General features: G+C 37.3%; 1 protein-coding gene across 1 annotated transcript; it reads left to right on the top strand.

The window, feature by feature from the left end:
• The first annotated feature begins 695 nt into the window (after nucleotides 1-695).
• Nucleotides 696-15,110, top strand: YIPF5 (Yip1 domain family member 5). Its single transcript, XM_039236195.1, has 6 exons — nucleotides 696-827; nucleotides 1,412-1,531; nucleotides 8,839-9,011; nucleotides 9,833-9,978; nucleotides 11,280-11,461; nucleotides 12,812-15,110. The coding sequence occupies exons 2-6, from the start codon at nucleotides 1,422-1,424 to the stop codon at nucleotides 12,972-12,974; spliced, it is 774 nt and encodes a 257-aa protein (XP_039092126.1). The 5' UTR covers nucleotides 696-827; nucleotides 1,412-1,421; the 3' UTR covers nucleotides 12,975-15,110.
• Nucleotides 15,111-20,816: the final 5,706 nt, after the last annotated feature.

Raw genomic sequence — 20,816 nt, 5'->3', positions numbered from 1 at the left:
TCTTTAACTCCTATTCACTGTTTTGATCATTCCCTTCTCAAAGTGGCTTTCCAGAATTTCCGTCCCAGATGAATACTACGCTCTACCAAGGAACTATAGATCACTTCAGAATACTAGTAACAATTTTACCTTTTTGTTTCATAGCCCCACCCCAACCAATCTCAGGTGAGCAGTACCATTTAGCTCACATTCATTTTAGGATCTCCAGCAGCTAGCACAGTTAGGTGGGGGTGTCGTGCAACAGTGCATTCAGTGTTACTAAATGAACATTAAACAGCCTCACTTACAAAAGTACAGTAATAGTGTAATCATCTCATTAGGTTGTAAGGATTAAATAATACACCTAAACTCTGTAACACCGTTTGAATCACATAAGTCCAGAGAGACCGGCGTTCTGTGGTTTGTGGACAGGAGACCGGCTCTGTCCGCTCGATATACCAGCACTTGCACATCCTCCAGCACGTATCCGACCTATTGAGAAATTGTTCCTGCAGTAACAAACAAATTTCTGCGCCTGCGCTTTTCTGCCTCTCTCGCTACCCAGGTTACGGGAACTATTTCCCTTCTTCTCATTGGCCCGCAACTAGACGAATTAGTGGACATCGCGCATGCTCCGTATCAGATTTCTCCTTCCCCGGCCCGCCCCATTCCCGACCCAAGAGGGCGGGCGAAGTCGGCCAACACGCCTGCGCGAGAAGCGTGCCCCGGAAGCAGTTCTTTGGCCCTGTGACACGTAGCAACTGAGCAAGTACTGGGTCTTCATCTGTGTTTGGGGGTTTCGGGGGTTGCCGGAGCTGCTGACGCCGCTACCCCTGCTTCTGCGCTTGGTGAGTGTCTCCGGCTTGCGGCACGGTGTTCGGATTCTCCCCAGGCATGGGCGGCGCGGCTAGTTGCCGTCCTTCGGCGCAGCCAGCGTTCCGGTCCTTTCGCTCAGACCCTCGTTCCCCTTCAGGTCCTTGCCTTGACGCGGCCCCTGTAGTTCAGGCGTGGCTTTTTAGGGGTCTACACCGTCGCGGCCGGCTCAGGCCTTATTTTGCAAGGAGGCAGTTGCAGTTGTCAGGGTCAAAGCTCTGCCCCGAGGGTAGGAATCGTCTTTGTTGTTTTTAGACCTCCAAGGAACCAGTTCTCCCACGACCCTCCTTCCCTTAATTATAATGACAATTGTAATAGTAACAATTGAATGACCTGGAGCCGGGGCACGTCGGCTCCTTGAAATGGAAGTGCCATCCCAGCTCTTGATTTCAAGATTAGACGTTTCCTATGTAACTGTCACCCAAGCCTATCGTCCAAATGCTGTTCCCCCAAATTCCAGAGGAAATAATTTGATGCCTACTGAGGCTTTTTGCTTAGTAGGGAAACGAATTCAGTAGCACCTTGCGTATAAACAGTATTTGCCATTCTTCTCTTGCAGATCATTTGCAATGTCAGGCTTTGATAACTTAAATACGGGTTTCTACCAGACAAGTTACAGCATCGATGACCAGCCACAGCAGTCGTATGATTATGGAGGAAGCGGAGGACCTTATAACAAGTAACCTGTCAACTTTGACCATTTATTTAGTCAAGATTAAAGTGAAAGCATGTATCCTGAATATTTGGTACTGCCTAAAACTGAATGTGTCAACATGCCCTTGACAGGAACCTGATTTTTCATACTCTTCCTGACCCTGGTTTCAGTTTGAAGGGATTGCCCTAGTTAGAGTTTGGTACCGTCTGCAAAATCTTGGATTGTGCCCTGAGTGCAAAAGTAGATTGTTAGAGCTGATTCCTACTAATAGTATTTCTATATCATTTAAGATATGGATAGGAGCTTCAAGGACCTAGAGACACCTGGGCTCTTCAGTCCAGAGAACGAGTTAAAAATTTAAAATCATGGGGGCATCTGCGTGGCTCAGTCGGTTGAGCGTCCAGCTTCGGCTCAGGTCATGATCTCACAGCCATGAGATTGTGGGTTCGAGCCCTGCATCGGGCTCTGTGCTGACAGCCAGCTGAGAGCCTGGAGTCACTTTCAGATTCTGTGTCTCCCTCTCTCTCTGACCCTCCCCTGCTCACTGCTGTCTCTCTCTTTCAGGAAAACAAAAACAGAACATTGAAAAAAATTTTAAATCTTGTAGTGGCTAGGTTAGAAGTTAAATCAGTCCAAATTCAGATCTTATCAATGTGAATTCACTGTGCTTTCTGACACTGTGCAGCAGTGTAACCTGCCTGTTATGAGTCATCAGGTGATTTCATATAGCAAGCGATAATCATTTTTATTACTCTTACAAAACCTTGTGGCCAGTACACACAAGTTGCCGGTGGCAGACTGAAGACGGATCTCAAAACCTTTCAGCCCCGAACTGTTAAGAACAAAACAAAACAAAACACCCTGATTTTTTCATAGTTTCAGGTGTTAGTGGCAGAAATACATTAGCTGAGGTTTTCTGCCAATCTGTAGCACATCGTGTTCTTAGTTTCTGAAGCCTTTGAAGGCGATCCCATCAGTCATTAACTATACCTTGTTTAGATAGTCCAGGACTCCTTCAGGAATCGTGTAGAAATGAATGGACCTGTTTTGAGCGATAAATGCATGCATTGACATGGCTGCATAAATACTGCACGTACTTTGTGTGCCGTCTGATGTTCCTCTGTAGACCCTGAATGAACAACCTCACAAAGTTTCTTCCAGGATTAGGGTCAGACAGGTTATATATCAAGTCAATTTGAGAGAAACATGAATTAATAAATCTGAATGGAAGTGCACAAGAATTTAAAAAGCAAACCAGAAACCTAATTCAGCCCTCAGTATGGTTTGTCTTGGATAAACTATACTTTTTACAACCCGTTGATCCCTTGAATTTGCCTAATTTGATATATTCTAAGGCTTTTTTTACCCCCTAAATCCTAACACATTGAACAGTGGGAGTGAGCATGTAAAAAACACTATCTGAATCGCTTTTTTCATTTTTGTTAAATTCTCAGTTATAAAGTGTTGGGGATTTGTCTTGTATTGATCAATTAACTGGGCAGAATTGGAAAAATCGTGCTGAGAAATATCCATTCATTTATTTAGTTAAGAATGCGTTTTTTGTTTTGTGTTGTTTTTTTCTTTAATTTGTGTATAAGAGGGAAATGAATGAAGGACTAGCCAGAGTGCAGCCACAGGGCTTTGGAAAACTCGTCTCTGTATGTGGGCCTCTTTAAGTAAATGATGTTTGGCTTCAGCAGAACTGTGACATTTAGATTACAACCTCCTAGGTGTATTTATCTCTGCCTTTTTTTCCTGCCCTGTCCCTGCTTGATTCCTTAAAGGTGTGACTTATCTTTTCATCCCAGTTAGCATCAGCTCAGTTCAGTTTTCTTCAGGGAGATGGTTTACATATTCTGTTGCTAATACTTCTCAACTCCATTACAACCACATCATGTACTAGTAAGCATTGCTTCAGTGTAAGGAAGTTTTTTTCCTGGTGCTTATATGCCCACTATTGCAGTTTACAAATAGGGGTTTATAGATGAAGCCTAGGAAAACAGAAAGCTTAATGTATTAGCAGTAATAATTGGGTTTCATTTATAAGTATCATTTATATATTCATAAAACAACAACAAAAAGTTAAAGACCCTTTGATCATAATCTGTTGAGTTTTATGACTGTCATGTTGGACACGTTCCACGTTGTATGTCAGATATACCTATAAAATACCAATTACATATTTTTAAAGTATTTAAAGCTAGTATTTTTTTCTTTTTTGACTTAACTGATAAAGACATTTATGGAATACAGTGTGCACTTAGTCAATACAGATCGTATCTATCATACTATGTTCTCGTTTAAAGCCAGCAGGAGCAAATCAGGAATTTTCCTGACCAGGTCCTACCAGAAGAGGAAAATAGTAAAATTCCGTGGCGTTGTCTTTCTCATCTTACATCTTGAAGAAGGAATGAAGACACCGCTTTTGAAGTGATCATTTTCTTGGGGGCTATTTCTCTTCCTTACGTGACATTTATGAGTCTTATGTCAGCCATTCTGAAGTGTGGCCTGCATACGCCAGAGGGTTCTTGAGTCCTTCCAGGGAGTCTTTAAGCTCAAGACTATTCTTATAACAGTACTGAGACATTATATACCTTTTTAGGTATGTTGACATTTGTACTGTTGTAAAAATAGTGATTGATAAAAGTGCTAGTACCTGAATGTGAATCAAGACAAGGGCATCAAATTATTCTGGGTATCATTATATTTCTCATTGCCACATACTTGCTGGGATGCTAGGGGAGCCACTTTTATTTAAGGATGCCCTTGATGAAGCAGTAAAACTTACTGTGTTATTAAATCCTGACCTTTTAGTACACACATAGTAATATACTCTGCATGACAAATGGGAAATAGTCCTTCTGGTCTTTACTGGAGCACAGTCATTATCGCTAAGAAAAGGCCCTGTGCAATTTGAATCGCAGGTTGAATCAGCTGCTTTTTCATGAAAACTATTTTTACTGGAAAGAACATCTGACAAACTATGGTTATTTAAACTTGAGTACTGGGCATATATTTTCCTGAGGATGAAATAGTTGAGCCTATTACTTCAAGAAATAAAACTGGCAGTATGTGTAGCCAGTGATTAAATTCTAGTTTTCAGGTAAAAATGAAGATTTGGGAAAACTGTCCATAACTGTCAGTTTCCTAGTAGTAACCATTTTTCTGATGAAATCACTGGTCATATTAACAAATGTGATTTTCTTATATTTATCCTTCATATATATGTTTTTATATTAAATATGTCAGTATTTGGGAGATATGTATAACTCACTAATATTTTCTAAGTCAACAGTGAATGTTACAGAATCATACGTGAGTAAAGATACAGAATCATACGTGAGTAAAGAAAGGATCCATTCAAAGCGCAAAGCACATCACTGTATTCTGGGACAGTATAAAAAGTTATTAGTGAGGCACCTCGTGGCTCATTTGGGCATCCGACTCTTGATTTTGGGTCAGGTCATGATCTCACAGTTTCTGAGTTCAAACCCTAACTTGGGCTTTGTGCTGATAATGTGGAGCCTGCTTGGGATTCTCTCTCTGCTTCTCCTCTGCATGTGCACGCACATGTGTGTGTGTGTGTGTGTGTGTTGTGTGCATACGCGCACACTCTTTATTTCTCAAACTTAAAACGTTTATTGTTGTTCCGTCTTCTGTGTTGCAATTTAAATTTAAAACACTACGATTTTTTGGGTTTCGATATGAAAAGAACATTCATGATAATAATCTCAAAAGGTTAAATAATTTTCCAACTAGTCTGCCTGACTAGATTTTTTTTCAGATACTTCAACTAAGGCAATATATCACCACAAACGGAATACAGAAACAGATATAAGAATTTTTAGCTGTTGTTAAACTAGACATGAATGAGATTGTCAAAAATATAATACAGTGCCACTTTTCTCAATAGTTTTTTAAAGTTATTCTTTCATTAAAAATTTATGCCAACATAGAATGGATTTATTGTGACTCTGAATGAATATTTAGGTTTTTTTTAATGTTTGTTTTTGAAAGAGAAAGTGTGCAAGTGGGGTAGGGGCAGAGAGAGAGGAGACACAGAATCCAAAGCCGGCTCTGTTTTCTGAGCTGTCAGCACAGAGCCCGACACGGGGCTTAAACTTATGAACAGTGAGATCATGACCTGAGCCAAAGTCACATGCTTAACCTACTGAGACACCCAGGAGCCCCATTAAACATTTTGAACATTTCTCACTTTTAATTTCTAATATGATAAATATTGACAGATACAGCCCACAGAAATAAAAAATCTTTGGGTTTCCTAGTAATAAATTTTTATAGTAAAAGGGGATCCTAAGAACAAAGAATTTGAGAACAACTGGTCTATACTATTCTTTTTGTTTTTTTCTGTTGCATACACACTCATATTCTCTCTTTCTGTGAAAAAGAGAATAAAATCCATCCTGTTGATGCAGATTGTCTGAGCCTCCATATGGAGCTTTTCTAGTTGTTTTATAAACTCCATGTTAGATTTATGATACATTTTAACAGAGATCAACATAGCATATTTTACTAAATCAGAAAATGTGAATTCTTCTCCTAGTTTACTTCAACCAGCTAATCCTGTGGGATAAGTGTGTGTATGTTTAAGTAAGTAGAAACCAACATATTTCATACTAGAATGGGGAAAGGCATATATGGAAAAAGGATATAGCTATCTCTATAAAGTAGGATTTGGGGGTGATTTTTATTATAATTGTTAAGAGTTGGTCCCTGGAGTCAAAAAGTCTAGTTTGAAATCTTGGCACCACCATACACAAATCATTTTAGCCTAAGTATTAGCTTCTACATCTTTATAATGGGAAAGATGTTAAAAGCAACTTCCTAAAGTTGTAGTGAGGTAATATGATATAATTCACACTAAACATTTACAACTGTGCTTTACAAAGTGACATTCAGGGGTGGCTGGGTGGCTCAGTTGGTTGAGCATCTGACTTTGGCTCAGGTCATGATCTCATGTTTCGTGGGTTCGAGCCCCATGTCGGGCTCTGTGCTAACAGCTCAGATCCTGGAGTCTGTTTCAGATTCTGTGTCTCTCTCTATCACTGACCCTCCCCTGCTCATGCTGTCTCTCTCTGTCAGAAATAAATAAAAACATTAAAAAAAACAAAACAAAAACATTTAAAAAAACCAAAGTGACATTCAAATAGGTTATTTGTATTTTTGTAAATTTTTAGTAGCTAATATGTACCTGTATGTTACTTATAACATATGTTAGAATGAATGAATTTTGATAAAAGTTTTTAATGTGAAAATTAAGTCTTCCACTTCCCTTTGCTTCCAGGTTCCTTTACCTATATAATTATATGTGTTATATTAAATGTTACATTATACTCAAACCTATATAATTATATGTAATGTAAGTATATGTGTATAAAATACACATTCAAATATATAGATACAGATGTATTCTAAGAAGTACAATCATAGTGGGTATATAAGGTATATACTATTCTGAACGTTGGGTGTTTTTTGTTTCTGTCCACTAAATATTTTTTGATTATCATTCCTTATTAGTACACATTGAAGTACCTTATTCCTTTTAATGGGTGCATAGTAATTTATGCCTATATAGTATATTTACTGATAACTGTTTTTGGTTTTTATCATTTGCTGTTAAAATAATGCTTTGGGACACCCAGGTGGCTCAGTCAGTTAAGCACCCGACTCTTGATCATGATCTCATAGTACGTGAGTTCAAGCCTCGTGTTTGGCTCTGCACTGACAGAACAGAGCTTGCTTGGGATTCTATTTTTCTCTCTCCCTCTCCCCTTCCTTTGCTCATGCATGCTTTCACTCTCTTGCTTGCTCTCTTTCTTCTCTCTCTCTCTCTCTCTCTCCTTCCCTGAAAATAAGTAAATAAAACTTTAGAAATTGAAAAAAATAATGCTTCGTCGAATTCTGTATTACTATGTAGCCAGAAAAATAACATTTTTTTAAAGCTTGGGTTGGACTAGAGTGGTAAATAAATCTTGAGTCTCCGTCCCATTGGACTTTCCAGAGGGTTTTGCCATTTTGCCATTATTTGGATTTGCTTTTATTTTATTATTTTTAAATGCTTATTTATTTATTTAAAGAGAGAGAGGAAGAGAGAATCCCAAGCAGGCTCTGGTGTCTCAGAGAAGAGCCAGTTGTGGGGCTTAGTCTCACAAAGCATGTGATCATGACCTGAGCCAGAATCAAGAATCAGACACTTAACTGACTGAGCCAGCCAGGCGCCCCCGAATTTGCTTTTAATCAAGACGTTCAGTTAATTTAAAAATTAGATTTAGTTTTAAAATCTCAAATAATATTCATGGCAGTCATTAGATTTTATATTTATTAAAAGGAAAGTATAAAATTTTAAAAGGTAATTAAAGCATCTTTAAGCCTTCTCAGTTGTTTTTAAAAATATCTTTTCAAGTAATTATTTTACTTCTATATTTCTTACTTTGTATTTAGATTAGTCCCATTGCTAGGTAGGTCATATTTTTTCCCCAGAACATGTTGAAACAAGTTTTGAAAGATACTTCTTCAATGTCCTTCTGTTCCCTGTTTTGTTTTTTTCTTCATTAAAATAGCCATGGTAAAACCTTTGTCTACAATGCAGGATTTACTATAGCACATATCAAATGAGACAGTAGGCGTTTACCTACTTTGAAAAGTTGAAAGTGCTATTCAAATGCAAGATGTACTAACAGTGTTCTGTTATATTCAGAAAGCTTTCAGAGAAAGAGGCTTGAATTTTTTCACTCTGTGTTTGAAATTGATGGTTGTTCTTAAAGAGATTTACCCACTTGCAAAAAAATAACACACTACAGAGAGTAAAGAAGAATGATTTGACATTCGATGGAGATTCAAACCACAATGGAACATTATATAACTTGTAGTACAAAGTCTCATGTTACGTTTTAATTCATAGTCTTAGGTATAAGTTTTATTCCTCAGCTATCTTTCTATTATATATAATTTATTTTATTATATTATATATAATTTATTATATATAGTATATATTTTATGATATACACTTACTGAAAGGCGATAAGTAAGATTTTTTAGTTTTCATTTGTTGATCCCCCAAGGCTTTAAAAATTTCAATAGTTTGTAAAATTCTTAAGCACTGTGTGAGTGTTGGCATTGTCAGGAAGATCCTCTTAAAAAAAACACTGACAGCATACCACTGGAGAGAATCACATTACTCTTAGTAATCATTTCAACACTATTTATGCAAACTGGCACAGTAGCTATCCTAGGAAGTGTGTGACGGTTCCTGTCATGCTCTCAGGGATGTCCACTGTTGACATTCTGAGAAATGGAACTTTGATTTACAGACCATATGCTGGCTATGACTACTCACAACAAAGCCGATTTGTCCCTCCGGACATGATGCAGCCACAACAGCCATACAGCGGGCAGATTTTCCAGCCAGCTCAGGCATATACTCCGACGACACCTCAGCCATTCTATGGAAACAACTTTGAGGATGAGCCACCGTTACTAGAAGGTAGGATGGGTTGCACAGTACTATGTAGTGTCCAGCTGGTTAGTAAAAATAAACCTTAATTTGGAGAAGTTCTCCCTTCCTTTGGAAGAATAATATTAGAGAAAAAAAGTTTTCTACTAAGTAACCCATTTTGAATAGAATGTATATGAAACCACATTGAGCCATAAGGGATCACATTTTTAATAGATGTTTATAACGTGATAATTAGATCAATATGTGAGCATTGACTTTTACTTCACATTATTGATTCAATTCTGTCATTGGAAGAAATGAAAGGAAATAGCATGGTAGTTATTATTCTCCATGGAAGAAGCTGGCAAAACTTGTAACATCACTGAAAAATATGGTGATTTTCAAATTGTATTCCAAAACCCATAAGGCAGTAGTTCTGAATAATTAGGGGCGGGGAGGTTGATTACCCTGTGAAAGTCTAATAAAAGCTATGAACACTCTTCTCAGAAAAATGCACACCTGTGCATAGAAACGTAGTTTTATATACAATTTCATAGCATCTCCAGGTATTCCTGAAGCCCCATGTGAGGAACGCCTTATGCTTAACCCCTGTCCATATAGTCTTTGTTATGCAGTCGTAGCTGAGAATCTCTTGTTTTGTCACATCCAAACACTTGTCCATCACCAAACCAGAAATCGGGTTTTTGTGAAGTAAGCACCACACTCAGGGAAGACTGTTGTTGAGGGCTTCCCAAAATAATGTCTCATCTTGCTGAGTGTTTCATTTTGTCTCCTGCTCCACCATAGATTCTAGTAAATTAAAGGCATGTCACAAATCCTAATTGCTTTCTTATTTTCTCTTCCTTTAGAATTAGGTATCAATTTTGACCACATCTGGCAAAAAACACTAACAGTGTTACATCCATTAAAAGTAGCAGATGGCAGCATCATGAATGAGACAGATTTGGCAGGGCCAATGGTTTTTTGCCTTGCCTTTGGAGCCACATTGTTACTGGTAAGATGTTAGTTTGAACTCTCAGTATGAGATTAAAGAACATTCTTTAATGGCCAAGAACTGTTTATACATCAGATCTTTCATGTGTTTTGAATGATATTGAGTTGCTTGAATTTATACCCATTCATTGCTTCTCCATTGATAATAAATGTAATATATTTGGAAATATTTTTTTAAGTTTATTTATTTATTTTGAGAGAGAGAGAACATGTGCGCTTGTGAGGGGGATGGGAGTGGAGAAAGAATCCCAGCACGGGGCTCCATCTCACAAACTGAAATCATGACCTGATCTGAGATTGAGAGTCAGACACTTAACTGACGGAGCCACCCAGGCGCACCTAACACAGTACTGTCTTAAGTCTGTTGAGGAATGTCTTTTATAATTTAGTTTAGTTTTGTTTTGTTTTGTTTGTTTATCAAAAGACTGAGTAAGTCCACCAGTGATTTGGAAAAATAATGAAAGAAAAATACATCTTCCATTATATTTTTCTTGCTTGGTCATTATTTTTCTTTTTTCCTCCCTTCCCCATGAAACCCTGGTATCCTGCTTATCCTGACTTCTTTCTCTTATCTTCTTTAACAGCCGTATAGGTGAATGATGAAATTAGTTCTGCTGTTAAAATGATTATGATTTCATCTGCCTATGAGAATAAATTGCTTTGAGGCAATTTTGGTGGTATTTGTTGCTTTCAGGGAATATTGGCTATTATCTGAGATTTTCCATCTTGTGTCTGTAGTTTATTTGCTTAAAATCAGACAGATTTCTTTTTAGAAATCTATTTCTTAAAGATGATCGTAGCATGATTTTGTGTCTCTGTTTGCTGAATTGTTGATCTACTACCTGGAAAATGAAAATCAAATGTATGTATATTGAGAAGTAGGTACCTCAGACTTCCTGAGGAAGGTGTAATAGCCCATCCATGTTTTACTATGCTGCATAAAGAATAGATGCCTGGGGGTGCCTGGTAGTTTAGTCAGTTAAGCTTCCAACTTTGGCTCAGGTCACGGTTCGTGAGTGTGAGCCCTGTGTCAGGCTCTGAGCTGACAACTCAGAGCCTGGAGCCTACTTTGGATCCTGTGTCTCCCTTTCTCTCTGTCCCTGCCCTGCTCGTGCTCTGTCTTACTCTGTCTCTCAAAAATAAATAAATGTAAAAAAAAAAAAAAAAAAAAAAAAAAGATGCCTGCACAGATTTTGATGCTCACAAATTGAATATTTTCTACCTGTAGTATTTTAGGTGAAATAAAGCCAAATATAACTTTTTTTTTCCCCCTTTAACCCATAATCTTTTCTTTACCCATAGGCTGGCAAAATCCAGTTTGGCTATGTATATGGGATCAGTGCAATTGGATGTCTAGGAATGTTTTGTTTACTAAACTTAATGAGTATGACAGGTGTTTCATTTGGTTGTGTGGCAAGTGTCCTCGGATATTGTCTTCTTCCCATGATCCTACTTTCCAGTTTTGCGGTGGTTTTTTCTTTGCAGTAAGTACTGATCTTTATTTTGGGGATTGACTAATTCTCTGTAGTAGGATATACCTCACCATCAGTTTGAGATAAATCACTAATTCATCGAACATGAGATAGTGCCTGTTGTGAATGAGGACTATACTACAGGCATTTCAGTGATAAACACTGAAACTAAGAATAAATTTTAAAAAGTTTTTATTACCATCTCTGCTTTTATCTGTGATAAAGAATGTCACTACTTTTGTGTTTTCTTAGCAGTGTCAGTAAACAAACTGAACAGGAGTGATTGTTAAATATTGCCTGAAAAGATCAGGTTGTTAAAAGTGTACTTTCCATCTCTGATATTTTTTAGACCATATCTCGTTTCTTAAAGATGTTGGGCATATGCTAAGTGTTGAATAATAAAACACATGTTCTTTATTTGGAAGCTTTTTAAGTGAAAATGAAACATTTGTTTTTATGGTGAGAGGCTGTTAGTAGCCTATCATGTCCTCAGATGTCTATGTAAGCAGCTTTAAGTGTGTAATTTGTTAAATTCTGTTTTAGGTCTGGTGAAAAAGAAAGGTTTAAATTCCTGTGATAAGTTCTCTCCTCACAGCCAGTGTGCAGATTCTTTCTCAGCAGTCCAGGCTCCTCCATGTGGCTAGTGCCTGGCACAGCCGGCGATGGGGCTTTGTTGCAGGAGGAAAGTTAAAGGAGGGATTTCAGAGAACAGCGCATAGCAGCAGTTTGACACTAGAGATTTGGCAAGATGATGGCCTCGCAGAGTTTCTGCCTTGCATAAACATGCTTCAGATCTCAGTGTAGAAACTTTGACTCTTCATTTGTTGAGATTGGTACACTTAGATTTGAATTTTACAAAGCAGATTTTCTTTGAATGCACTGTTTTCTAACCAGAGCAGTTTGGCTCTTGGGAGGCTTTTGGCTGTGTCTGGAGGTAATTGTGTTGGCCGCAGTATGGGGGGTGCAGATGGGCTGCAGGCCAGGGGCTCTGCTGACCAGCCCAACGGTGTTCGGAACAGCCCTTCACAACAGAAGTGCATCCATCCCGCATGTCCGTAATGCCAACATTGAGAAACCTGGCTGCTTTGCTGACACGCATAAAATGTAATTATAAATGAGGTTTTTATCACATTAGTGAATGTGACTGTAAAGAATTCCACATTATTGAATTTACTGTGAGGTGTATCATTTTAGCATTTGAAAACAAAATCTTGGCCATTTCTGCAGGTGTGTATAATGTGGATTTAAGATGCTTTTCTTTAGAATCGGGTTATTACATAATATTATTATTACATAATTATTATTACATAATCTCACCTACTGCCTTTTTCCCCTCTCCCCGTTTTTCCTTGTCGGTTACAGAGGAATGGTAGGAATCATTCTCACTGCTGGAATTATTGGATGGTGTAGTTTTTCTGCGTCCAAAATCTTTATTTCTGCGTTAGCCATGGAAGGACAGCAACTGTTAGTAGCATATCCTTGTGCTCTGTTATATGGAGTCTTTGCCCTGATTTCCGTTTTTTGAACTGAATTTATCTGGCATGTGGACACCATTGGGCCAAAAAGGACTTTGAACTCCTACTGGACCAGCGAACTGCAGTGCAACTCTCGTGCAGACCTAACGTTTGACTCTTGGAGCAGTGGACGTAAACATATATCTTTTGTTCATTTTTACAGAACTTTTGAAGACTATGTTGGATTTACCTGCAGTATGACTAGCTTTAAGTGTCTGTGCTTATACAAATAAGAATAAGAAGTACTGTTTCTTTCCTTTTTTGCAGCCTTTGAAAAACAAAATTTTTTCTTGCAAATTATATTAAGATGTTTTTGATAGATTTTTATCAACTGTGGGAAACTAACCACAGGGCTGATAATCTTTTCTTAAAAACAACCCAGTCTTGGTTAAGAAGACACAAGACTTAGTGCAGAAATATTTTTCTAAGGGATTAGGAAAGAAAAATTGCCTGTAGTCTCAAGTTAGATGCACTTGCAGCAAAAAAGTGATCCCAATGTAAAGGTTTATGAGTTTGCCCTTCGCAAATTTGACATTCCTTTAAGTTATCTCATGCAGTTTTTGCTAAAATTCAACAAGACAAGAAGTTCCCGGTCTACTTTATTGTAGACAGGAAATGTGCGCACTTCTGAGGTTAGCATTAACTCAACCATGGTGACCTAGACTGGCCGCATTAATGTTCATAGTCGGATCTCCATGTTTCCTAGGAAAAAGAAAATCACTAACCTTTTTTGAGGAAAAGATTAAAATGTCACAATTTCAGTACTGCAGTTATCAGTGTAAAGTGCATTTGATGCTTAGTAATTAAAATTTTCCCAGTTTTAACTGTGTTGAATTGACTTTTGCTGTTTTCGGTGTCGCATTTTCTTTAACTGGGTTCCGGTTTTAACTTGTTTTCCTAATTTATTCTAAGCCTGAAGAATAGAAGTCATTTAGCATAGAATCAGTAAAAAAAGAGATTAAGTGAAAAACAGTTTACTTTGAGTTACAACATTATTTCCTTGTATTAAATTTATGTGGCCCATGTCGTGCCCTCTTGCCAGAAAATCTGTAAGAAAATGCTATATCTTGTATTTTGATATAGCTTCGGCTTTTTCTGAAAAAAACTGCCTCTGATTTTGGACAAGCTCATTTATAGCTGTGAGAAAGATGCCTTATGGGAAGGAAAATGTTGCCTTTTTTAAAAAAGGAGACCTTCAGACCAAATAAAAAGAAACACCAAGCTGATGTCAGTGGTTCTTTTTAAAAGTTAGTTTTCAGTCGTAAAAGGAGGTTAAGATAACAAAACATGTCCTGAAAGATCATGATTTCTGATCTCTGGAATCACATAAATATGTTTTTCTTCATACTTAATCTTCTAGAGGAATACTCTCACTAATTAGCTTTGGGCTGGGTTTTCAGACATATCAAAGTGTTTTAGAATACTTTTTATTGTAATCTGTGGTAGTATTTGTTTTGCCTTTTTCAGTTCATTTTGTAAATACACACTTGTTAAGGCAGATATAATGAATGCCTTCTGTGAATATCCAGTTTTTCTTCCTGATCAATGGAAAAGATGCTTTGGGAATTAAGTTTTCCCACTGTTGTTTGGACTTAGACCATTAATCTTCACCCAGATTCCCCAAGTAGATCAAATTGTTTTCTTATTTTTTGCCTCTTCCACCCCCAAGATCATACTTTTTAATTTAAATCAATATTGAGAGACTATTGTTATTTGTCTTATAGAACTCCAAAATGATTACATGCAAACCCATTTTATATATAATGGTTATCCTGTCAAAACAGCTTTATAGTGAAGTTGTATGTAATGCAAGAGGTTAGTTCTAGAGTTTGCTTGCCACCTGGTGAGATTTCCCTTCTAAAATCTCCCTTGAAAATACAATATATGTAGCCATATTTATGCCTACTTTAAAAACTGAAAACTGTGTTTCAAAAAGTTATATATAGTAACTTTTTTCTCTGGCATTGTAGTAGATTTCTGTTTCCTGAGTTAAGTTCCAAGAAGGGCATCTAGCTTGCTTTTAGGGCCCATGTTATACCAAAACCATACATGTAACTTTAAATACTAGAGACCCTCACTGTAGCTTCAAGCTCACTTAGTGATTGTTCCTGGGTAATAAATTTACTGTAAATGGATCTGCAAGTTCACTCACTGGAGCTAGTGTGTTATGTGTTATTTATGCATGCATATATGTCATGGAAAGATAATTGCTTGTATTTATGGGATAAATGTATACTTTATGACTTTTAATACATGTTATATTACCAGGTTTACCAATGGGTGCTTTCAGGAGCTGTGTAGCTAAGCTTGTAGGAATAGGCGTTCTTTCTCCACATACAGTTAAAAAGATAGTGCAAAATTCTATAAATCTTAAAATACTAATTCTATTCTCACATAATAAGCATCGAATCAAAGATAATTTTTTAAAACAAATCTAATGACATGATTTCAGGTAGAATTTAAGTACTGTACATTTGACATTTTGCAAGTTTATTTGTAACCTTAATGGGCATTGCTCAACTCAAATATATCCAGTTATGTAAGGACAGTTGTCTCTGAAGTTCAAAGTTTGCATTATTTTGATAGTATTCATTACCTGTGAAAAAAGAAGACTTTCCTTTCTGAAATTAAACACTTTTTTCCATATAAATGGAAAAATTTAGAACTTTGGGCAAAAGGAGAACCGTAGAAATTAAAATCTTCTCCTTTAGGGTACTGTGACCTAGTTGTGGAGAATTGTGGGAATTCAAGAGCACATTGGAGATCCACCTGTTATCATATAGAGCAGAGGTGATGTAATGACTCAGACAATTTGCTAAACTTGTCCTGTGGGGAGGGATACACACACACACACACACACACACATAATGACAAGGTGCCCTGCGGGAGGTATGTGTGTATGTATAAACATCTGTGTGTGTGTAAGCTTTCATAAAGTATTTACTAATTTTTTCCAGAAAATGTAGAATGGTACAGATATAGCAGGAAGAATACCAAAGAACAGCACTGGGTTTCACAACGCTAGCTAGACCAAGCTTCTACCCAAGCTCACATCCTCACAAGCTATCCACTGATTCATTTGGTGATGTCATGTCAAATTCCAATTACTGGTTACCAGAGGATCTCAATTTTTATAAATTGCCATTTATTTGGAAATGAAAGCTTGAAGCCTTTCCTAAGCAATTTTATCTAATGATATGCTTGTGTCCAAATAAGAACATTAAGAATGAAACATTTAGAATTAGGCAAAAACATAAGTACCTTTTCAAAAAATTACAGTAGTTAACAAGAGATTCTTTTTTTCTTTTCAGGGTGTATTTAGGTTTTGGGGAATGTAATGGGAATAGCAAGATATCAGAGTTTATTATGAATGCCCTAAGGAAGAATTAGATTCTGTGCTTTTATGAATAGTAGATAAGAATGATCTATCATTAGCTTGTCAAGGATACAGTAGTTACTTTCAAACAGCCTAAGAAAAATCTATTCTCCCTGCTCTGTGCAGTCAATGCTATTAATATTTTACACCACCAGTGAAGATATAATTGGTTTTTAACTCTACCACTATCCAAATTATTGAAGTTTGAATTTTAACGCATTACTATCACTTGAATTTCAATAAGCTTCTTTGTTCTTTAATAATTGAATACTCATAACTGGGCAATAGGAAAAATAAAACATTAAACATGAAATTATTGATTTCTAGGGATAGGCCGAGTACTTACTTAAAAGTGTTTTATATTAACCAATGTATGTCTCAGAAAGGTAACCATAAACTGAAGAATCAAATCTGGTGGTGTGCAGTTAGGATTTTTGCATCACAGCTAGGAATGCTTCATCTACCCTTGCGCACAAAGTTCCTACTTTTTAGTTAATGAAGAACATTATCTGCTGATGGGAGCACAGTGTCCTTTGTTTGTGCAAATAAATTAAAATGATTACGTACTCAAATGAGGACTAATTAAATACAGAGCTGTTCTCCTAATTTAAAAGCACAAATACTTTGTTGAGTACATTAGGTTCTGAAAATCGGATATTACATTTTTTTGTGAGCCTAACTAATTAGGCTTACCTTGCATATATAAATTTGGCTTATTTCTTTTTTTTTTTTTAATGTTTTATTTATTTCTAGGAGAGAGAGAGAGAGACAGCGTGAGCAGGAGAGGGTCAGAGAGAGAGGGAGTCACAGACTGAAACAGGCTCCAGGCTCTGAGCTGGCAGTCAGCACAGAGCCCGACGCGGGGCTCGAACCCACGAACTGCGAGATCATGACCTAAGCGAAAGTCGGACGCTCAACCGACTAAGCCACCCAGGCGCCCCAAATTTGGCTTATTTCTGAAACTACCACTAAATCTGATAGCATGCAGATTAATTAGGCATTAAGATGATTTAAATAGCTTTTCAACACGAGTGACACAAAAAGAATTTTAAAAATGAGAAAACAAAGTACTCAGTAGAAACGTTTAAAAAACTTGTAAATGTATCTGTTTATCTGGGTTACTCTGATTATCTTAAAAGTAGAGAAAGCAGTATGGTTATTTCATTTTTTCTCCAAATAAAATATAAAACAAACAAATGTCCCTAGAGAATTTCATGATAAATTTGCTTATCGTTTTCAGTTTGTGATTTTTGATAATGCTGTATGACTTGATAGTCTTTTCTTTAGGTAGAAATGGTCCTAAAAGTCCTACTATTTTTTATATGTTTTAATTTTCAAAATAGCAATGTGTTTATTTCCTTTTCCTGTTACATGCTGTCATTACTATAAAAATACCTCTATAGACCTCAGTACGAAGGAGTGGATTTTTGATAAGCTGTTTTAACAATAATGACCCTCAAAAACATTATGCTAAGTAAGAAAGAAAAAAAACAGCCAGATGTGAAAGACCACATATCCATTTATATAAATTTCTAGAAAAGAAATCTGTAGAAACAACAAATTAATAGTTGCCTGGTGATGTAAGTGGGGATTGATTGTGAAGAAGCAGGAAGGTTTTTGGGTGATTGCACAGATTACAGTTGCACAACTGTATGTTTATTAAAATCATTAAGTGTACCTACCCTTAAAGTGGGTTAGATTTATGTTATGTCAGGAGCATTGAGGGTGAGAATGGGAAGTAGAGCAAACTGCTAGAATATCTGTATTTTTAGAGTTCAAGAGAACAGAAAGAAGAATCCTAAGATTGATTTTAATAGAGGAAAAAACAATATAGTTCTTTTGCCCAGAGGGAAAAAACACAATACCAAAGAAGTGAGACTGCCACCCGCTCCAAACTTTATGCCCCACATGAGTCGCCTCAAGTAGATGGGTTTGCTTTTTATCAGACCATGAACACAGGTGTCCTCTTCTTCCCTGTGTCTCTAGGAGCTTGTATACACATGGTTACACATGTGCACACCCCTAGTTTTATTTATTTATTTATTTATTTTTTCATTTTTGAGAAACAAATTTTTAATTTTTATTTATTTTTATTTTTATTTTTATTTTTTTTACAAATAGTTTATTGTCAAATTAGTTTCTACATAACACTCAGTGCTCATCCCCAAAGTGCCCTCCTCCATGCCCATCCCCCCCTCCCCCCCACATCCATCAGTCCTCAGTTTTTGTCAGCATTCAAGAGTCTCTCATGGTTTGCCTCTCTCCCTTTCCCCCACCATTTCCGCCCTTGTTCCTCCGTCAAGTTCCTCCTAATCCTCCTATACGTGCAAACATATGATATTTGTCCTTCTCTGCCTGACTTATTTCGCTCAGCATAACACCCTCAAGGTCCATCCATGTTGCTACACATGGCCAGATTTCATTGTTTCTCATTGCCATGTAGTATTCCATGGTATAGATAAACCACATCTTCTTGATCCATTCATCTGTTGATGGACACTTAGGCTCTTTCCTTGTTTTAGCTATTGTGGAGAGTGCTGCTATCAACATTGGGGTACATGTGCTCCTATGCCTCAGCATTTCTGTATCCCTTGGGTAAATTCCTAGCAGTGCTATTGCTGGGTCATAAGGGAGTTCTATTGTTAGTTTCCTGAGGAACCTCCACACTGTTTTCCAGAGGGGCTGTACCAGTTTTCATTCCCACCAACAGTGTAGGAGGGTGCCCGTTTCTCCACATCCTCGCCAGCATCTAGAGTTCTCTGATTTGCTCATTTTAGCCACTCTGACTGGCGTGAGGTGGTATCTCAGTGTGGTTTTGATTTGTATTTCCCTGATGAGGAGGGATGCTGAGCATCGTTTCATGTGTTTGTTGGCCATCTGGATGTCCTCTTTGGAGAAGTGTCTGTTCATGTCTTCTGCCCATTTCTTCACTGGGTTGTTTGTTTTTCGGGCTTGTATTTTGGTGAGTTCCTTATAGATTCTGGATATTAACCCTTTATCTGATATGTCATTTGCAACTATCTTTTCCCATTCCGTTGGTTGCCTATTAATTTTCTGGGTTGTTTCCTTGGCTGTGCAGAAGCTTTTAATCTTGATGAGGTCCCAACAGTTTATTTTTGCTCTTGATTCCCTTGCTTTTGGGGATGTGTCAAGTAAGAAGTTGCTGCGGTGGAGGTCAAGGAGGTTGTTTCCTGCTTTCTCCTCCAGGGTGTTGATAGTTTCCTGTCTCATGTTCAGGTCCTTGATCCATTTTGAGTTGATTTTTGTGCATGGCACACCCCTAGTTTTAAAATTTTTATTAAAATTCACTTAACAAAGTCCACCATTTTAATCATTTAGCGGCTTTAATTTACAACCATCTTCACTATCTAATTTCAGAATATTTCCATCACCTCACAAAGAAACCTTATACTTTGCAATTTCCTACCTCCCATCCCCTGGCTATCACTACTTATTTTCTGTCTCTGGGGTTGCTTATTCTGGACATTTCATGTGAATAGAAGTATGAAGTGTGGCCTTTTGTTTCTGGCTTCTTCCTCTTAGTATAAGTTTTCAAGGTCTCTCTTTTTTTTTTAACCTTGCAGTCTCTTGTGGACATCATTACATATGTTGAACGTTGAAATTTACTTCATTCTTTTTAGTAGTTGGATATCATTTTATTAAATGGCCAGGATTTATTTTACTTCAGCAGTCCCCTTTTGTCAGACAATTGGGATCTTTTTACCTTCTTTAAAAAGTAGGGGCACCTAGGTGGTCAGTCGGCTAAGTGTCCAACTTCGGTTCAGGTCATAATCTCAAGGTTCGTGAGTTCAATCCCCATGTCAGATTCTGTGCTGACAGCTAAGAGCCTGGAGCCTGTTTCAGATCCCCTCCCCACCCCTCCCAAGACTCCATTCATGCTCTGTCTCGGTTTCTCGAAAATAAATAAATGTTAAGAAAAATGTTTTTTTTTAAGTATAGTGCTGCATTGATATTTGCATCTTTCATTATTACAGTCCAACATTTGCTTTTTATAGTGCTCAGGCTAATAATTATTTAAACTCAAACTTAAATTCTGAAATTTCAGTAATTTTATTCCCTAATAGTTCTGTTTAGTGTGCATGTAGTCACATGTAGGTTTGTATAAGCATTGCTCTGTGGCTCTCAGTTACCTCAACATGTTTATACTACTCAAGCAGTGTCATTTTTAAGTCACTGCTTTTACATAGCTTTTTTAAAAAGTTCTGAAATGTGCCCGTTTTAAATTTCTCCTTGAGTGGATCTGTGTGTTTATATGATTTAGTCATTTCAGGACATCCCCAGCGTTTGCTTTAATTGTATCAGTGGTCCTCATTAGAATACGAAATATATAGTATGATCTGGCAGTGACTGCTCACAGTAGGCCTTGTTACCCTGTTTGTTCCTTTGTCAGTTTCCAAGAGTTAACTTGTATCGTGGTAGCAGTTAAAAAGACTAAAACCAGCATATCTACTTCAGA

The sequence above is a fragment of the Hyaena hyaena genome, unplaced genomic scaffold, assembly GCF_003009895.1.
Source record: "Hyaena hyaena isolate Hyena2069 unplaced genomic scaffold, ASM300989v1 scaffold_107, whole genome shotgun sequence".
In the NCBI taxonomy this organism is placed as follows: Eukaryota; Metazoa; Chordata; class Mammalia; order Carnivora; family Hyaenidae; genus Hyaena; species Hyaena hyaena.
Note: the sequence above shows the minus strand (reverse complement) of the source record. Positions and strands in the feature narration are given on the sequence as shown.

Bases quoted from the DNA above. Each gene is read 5' to 3' on its own strand.
- YIPF5 (XM_039236195.1), top strand. From the start codon at position 1,422: ATGTCAGGCTTTGATAACTTAAATACGGGTTTCTACCAGACAAGTTAC. The intron at 1,532-8,838 runs GTAACCTGTCAA...TTTGATTTACAG, and splicing joins AGCGGAGGACCTTATAACAA to ACCATATGCTGGCTATGACT. The intron at 9,012-9,832 runs GTAGGATGGGTT...CTCTTCCTTTAG, and splicing joins TGAGCCACCGTTACTAGAAG to AATTAGGTATCAATTTTGAC.